The sequence below is a fragment of the Micromesistius poutassou genome (genome assembly GCF_964030765.1).
Source record: "Micromesistius poutassou genome assembly, chromosome: 11".
NCBI lineage: Eukaryota > Metazoa > Chordata > Actinopteri > Gadiformes > Gadidae > Micromesistius > Micromesistius poutassou.
In genome coordinates, this window is record NC_140281.1 from 15,304,342 (window position 1) to 15,309,463 (window position 5,122).

At 57.1% G+C, this 5,122-nt stretch overlaps 1 protein-coding gene across 1 annotated transcript; it reads right to left on the minus strand.

Annotated features, from left to right (window-relative positions):
* Positions 1–309: 309 nt before the first annotated feature.
* Positions 310–3,897, minus strand: dselb (dermatan sulfate epimerase like b; the record flags this gene model as incomplete). Its single annotated transcript, XM_084475132.1, has 1 exon — positions 310–3,897. One exon carries the CDS (start codon positions 3,895–3,897, stop codon positions 310–312), a length of 3,588 nt encoding a protein of 1,195 aa, XP_084331258.1.
* Positions 3,898–5,122: the final 1,225 nt, after the last annotated feature.

Here is a 5,122-nt window from a genome sequence, read left to right on the forward strand (position 1 = left end):
TAAAGTAAACGATTATTAATGCTACTTTAACGGCACCAAAAATCCCAAAACCCAGTTGAAACTAGATGAAAACGGTTGTAGTTGAAAACGTGACGCAGCTTTTACTTCTCCACCACCTACAGAGTTTGTTAAGTACAATCATTCAAAAACCCCACATTATTTCCCATAGACATTTGACCGAGGGAACCGGGAGCCTCGGAGGCGGGACTTATTCTTCAGAGGTCTCTAACTCCCCAGACTACAAGAGAAACCATGGCAACCACTGTAAACAAAACCCCACAGCATCCAATCAGAGTCCTAGGTGTTGGGTCAGCTGACCTGCAGCGTGTAGCCCAGCCTCCTCATCAACCCTCCACACGTGTCCTCTATCACCCTCACGTCCTCCCCAGACATCTTCTGCCTCCAGGCATGGATGGTTGCGGGGGACACCTCCCCCTCGTACTGGAGGGAGTACAGGTTGGTTGAGGTGGACACCAGCAGCTGGTTGAGGGAGGCAGGGGACAGGGGGACCCCCAGGAACCGGTGGATCCTCTGGGCCGTCTCCTGGGGGAAGACCACCATGTCCTCAAACCTCACCTGAAGGAAGGAGTCCGCCGGGAGGGTCTGGCCCACCCTCAGCACGGCGGCCGTGTGGGCCAGCCAAAGGTGGGCCAGCAGCAGAACCGGGCTGTTCTGGGACCGGGAGAGGAGCCCCTGTAAGGTCCTGAACTCTGGAGCCCTCTGGACCCCCTCCTCCCCCCTGAACATCAGGGACAGGTGCTGGGGGATGTTCTTCAGGGAGTACAGGCTGGGCTTGCTGTTGTACAGCATGAGATAGATCCAGGCCCGCGGGTCCCGGAGCAGGTAGAGGGACCTCATGGAGGTCCCCAGCACCTCGTGCAGGAAGGGCAGCTTGAGGGGCCAGCTGCCACTCCTCAGGCTGAGCACCACGCGGGCCTTGGGGTGCTCCACCATGTGGCGCCTCAACTCCATCACGTACTCCGCGTCCTGGCCAGCACTGGCCCTCAGCTTGCCCTTCAGCTCCGCCGCCGGCTCTCTCCTCATGGCCCTCCTCCTGGACCCCCCTCCCCTGGCTCTCTGGGGTGGTCTGTCCCGGCCGCCCCCCTCAATCAGCTGGATGTTCTGCAGGTGCAGCCTGGTGTTGAGCACCAGGGAGTGCAGCCAGCCCTGGAGGATCTTAAAGCGACCCTGCAGGGCGTCGGCCCTCGACCACTCCAAGGCGTCCACCAGGGAATCAAACTCGAACTCCATCTCGGGGACGTCCACGTGCTCCGTCGGGACTCTTATGTAAACAAAGTCTGAGTTGTTGTAGAAAAGATGCTGCAGTATCTCCGCCCCCGAGCCGGGCAGGGTTGTTATGACGATGGTGGGGAGTGGGTGATCGTTGGGTTCGCTCTGTTGTTTGTTAGCGTCGCCGCCGGCTCCTTTCCAGTTCACCCCACAGAGGAGCTGCTGGCGACAGCTGTTGGACACGAGCAGCAGCTCGGCCATCCACAGGAAGAGCACCAAGAGCAGGGTGTAACGCATGGACCTGCTGGAGCACTGGTACAACTTCCTCTGCATGGTCAGCAAGCCAATCACCACGCATAGAACCAGCCCCGCGATCACGTTCACCGTGAAGCCAGCGTCAAACAGCTGCTCCTCCACCAGCTTCTGTTGAGGAATTACTTGAGAGCCGAGGCCAAACCTCAAGACCTCCTTTCTATCCTCCACTTTAGAATAACCCGCAAAGCCCAGGTAGCTGAACCTGGCTCCAATGTCTTTGTAGTTTGTAGCAATAGAGACAATCTTCTCTGTGTTGTTTATGGTTAAAGAAAGCTTTACTCCGTTTCGGTTGTCGTCTATGAATCTACAGCCCGAGACTTGGACGTAAGGTCCGTGCATCACATAGGCTACCCTGGTGACGGCTCCGGTCATTGGAAATGTCGAGTTGACAAACTGGGTCCACCTCTTTTTAAACTCTGCCGCCTGCTCGGCCTCCTGTATTCTAGTGTCCGGGCTGTGGCCCTGGCTGTCAAACCAGAACATCTTATAGTGGGCATCCCACACGTCCATCATAGCCCCATTGTAACGGTCCATGAACCTGAAGGGAACGTACTTGAAGTCAATGTCCAGGTTGTGGAAGAAGGCGCTCATGGAGCTCAGGGGTGAGTCATCACTCTTCTCCACGTGGTCCACCACCAGCAGGGTCTGGGAGTTGAGCAGCACCAGCGCTCTGTACACGCTCCTCAGCCCCATGGCGGGGGAGTAGGCCCCTGCCGCCTCCCCGCTCACAAACATGGCATCTCCGTGGGAGGAGGCGGCCACCACCTCCCCGGCCGTGTCCCCCACCCCCCGCTCGGTCCAGCGCAGCCACTTGGCGCACTCCCCCAGCTGTCCCTCCCATGGGCCGTTGCACTGGCTGCCGGGGGACGGGGCGAACACCAGCACATTGTTCAGGTAGCTGTGCTTGGGCCCGTAGAGCGCCTCGGACACAAACACCTGCCCGTTTGGGGCGAAGGTGAAGGAGTTCTGGTCGGGGTGCTCGTGACCGGGGTTGAAGCTGTTCCAGCCGTCCAGCCAGGAGTAGGGCTTCTCATGGACCAGGTCGTAGACGGCCCGCCCACCCAGCTTCCCAGACTTAAAGGAGACAAAGGTGTTGCCCTGGGCGCTGGGGCGCCCCGCCCCGTAGGTGACCACGCCCCAGTTGGAGAAGACATGCATGCGGGCCTGGGCGTGGCCATGCGGGGGCTGGGGTGCCAGCCCCCCGTCGTACCAGATGTACTCCGTGTGGAGGGTGGCCCAGCGCTGGGCCGATGATTGGCTCATGGGCCCGTCCTTGGGCCGGTGCTTCCTGATCTGCTGGGCCAGCCAGTTTCCGGTGCCGTTCCTCATGACAAAGGCGTCCAGGAAGACCAGCTGGCTCTCGGGGCCGTAGAACCAGTTGTAGTTGGAGTCAGCGATGCCCACCGTCCTCTGGAAGCCCGGCAGCAGGGTGGCGTAGTAGAACCAGAAGTGCGTGCGCAGCCAGTGGTTGTGTGTGTTGTCAATGTCGAAGTGGCGGCGGGCCAGGAAGACATACTGTGTGATGGACTTGGCCGTGTAGCTGCCGTAGGCCACGCCCTCGTCCAGGGAGCCGTCCACCACGTGGTTGAGGAGGAACAGGGTCTTCTCCATGTAGTTCACGCACGCCTGCTTCCAGATCATGGACACAGGGTCTCGCTGGGTGCCCACCACCACGGCGCCCGTCAGGATGGCTAGGATGTTGGTGGTCTGGTGGTTCTGCAGGTACTGCTTCCCCCAGCCCCGGTGCTTGGACAGCTCGTACAGCTCCTCTGTCTCTGAGCGGATCCTCTGGAGGTACGTCTCTCGTCGCCGCTCGTCCAGGAAGGAGTGGATGAAGTCATAGGCAGTGGCGAACCCTGTGAGGGAGTGGGCCGCCGGGACCTCGTCGTTGGGAGCGCTGGTCACCTTCCAGTCGGGGTAGGCCACCATGCGGTCCATGAAGTTGAGGAGAAAGTGGGATGCAGCGCTGTCCTCTGGACATAGGAGACAGTAAAGAGCCAGGGGCGGCAGATTGTTGCCGTAAATCTCGTTCCACTTGCCGGTGAACGCCTGGTGTTTGGTGGGAGGCATGTAGAAGGCAGCGTTGGACAGCATGGAGAGAACGGCGGCACGGATCACTTTAAATATGTGGCTGTGTGTGGTGGATGACCGCTGCCTCAGCTGAACCACGTCCTCGGGGTTAAAATACAGGAGTGGATGGAAGCCACCGCTCTGCCGCCCGCCCGGAGACGGCTTGACGTCCAACAGGCCATCTGTCAGCATGTCGGACGCGTTAAAGACCCCCGAAAAAGCGATTCCCCCGGAGAAAAGGGAGAGTAAACCGGTCCAAAAGATAATCCAGTGCCGTGCCATTGTGCGGGCGGGTGGGTCGTCCTTGTAATTCCAGTTCAGCGAGAGAGAAAAGCAGTCAGTATGTCATTTATCACTGTAGTTGAAATATATCCATTTGGGAATTGTAAACACAAAATAATAATACAACAATGTCTATAAATCCGTGTTACGTCCATGCGCGATCCCATCCATGTGCAATTATATTCAAAAACAAAACTTAACTTTTTTGTCATCCATTCCAGTGTTTCATTCACATCGCACGAGATTAAAAGAAAAGAGTGAAATCCGATCCCGTCTCTTGTCCATCGTTTCCGTGTATCAGTCTGGAAATCAAACCCAACTTATTTGGCTACAGACGACGCTGCAGATGAGTTCATAGTAAATTAATCGAGTGCAGGAAAACAAACCGCCTGCGTGTAGCGACACGTCCTACTACTACTACTACTACCAGGGCGGCTGGTGGCGGGCACCGTGCCGACCCCGGTTCTCCAGTGTACTGTTAACCCCCCCTCACAGGGATCTTATCCCCACAAATCTTCCTCCTTGACCCACACCGCTCTCAACCCCGGTTGTCCGGACCGGACCGATCCGATCCTCAGCGACCCGAGGCGGGCTGTCCGCCCCGTCCAGACATCAGCATCCACGGCCACGCAGCGGCGGGAGCCCCGCGTCTCGCTTGCGGTGAAAAACATGTCGCTTCTTCTCTTCCCCCCGTGCGGAGATTCGCTGGGTTCCCCGCTATAAAGGACGCGGTTGTCAGGCGATGAATCGGTCGATTTCAATTGTTTTTTTTACCGCTCTATTATTTGGGCTGTTTGATCCGCTGTCGAGTCGGCAGGTAGAAAGTTCCGCTCACTCCACAAGTATTCAAAGAATGAGACGATGCAGTTGGATGTTCAGGAAACGGACAACAACATTTCCATAGTTGAGAGACATACAGCGTCAGGAAAACACGTGCATGTTAACGGACTAGGTACACAGCTATCGTTTTTTCAAGACATTATCACAAGCTACCCTACACTATTACACCAGTCCTGCTCTGTGTTCACCTCATGACTCCACACAGTCTGTCTGCTGGTTCTCCTGCAAGTGATGATAAATTACTCCGTATTAACTGTAGAGGGAGCCTCTCTCTCTCTCTCTCTCTCTCTCTCTCTCTCTCTCTCTCTCTCTCTCTCTCTCTCTCGCGCTCTCTCTCTCGCTCTCTCTCTCTCTCTCTCTCTCTCTCTCTCTCTCTCTCTCTCTC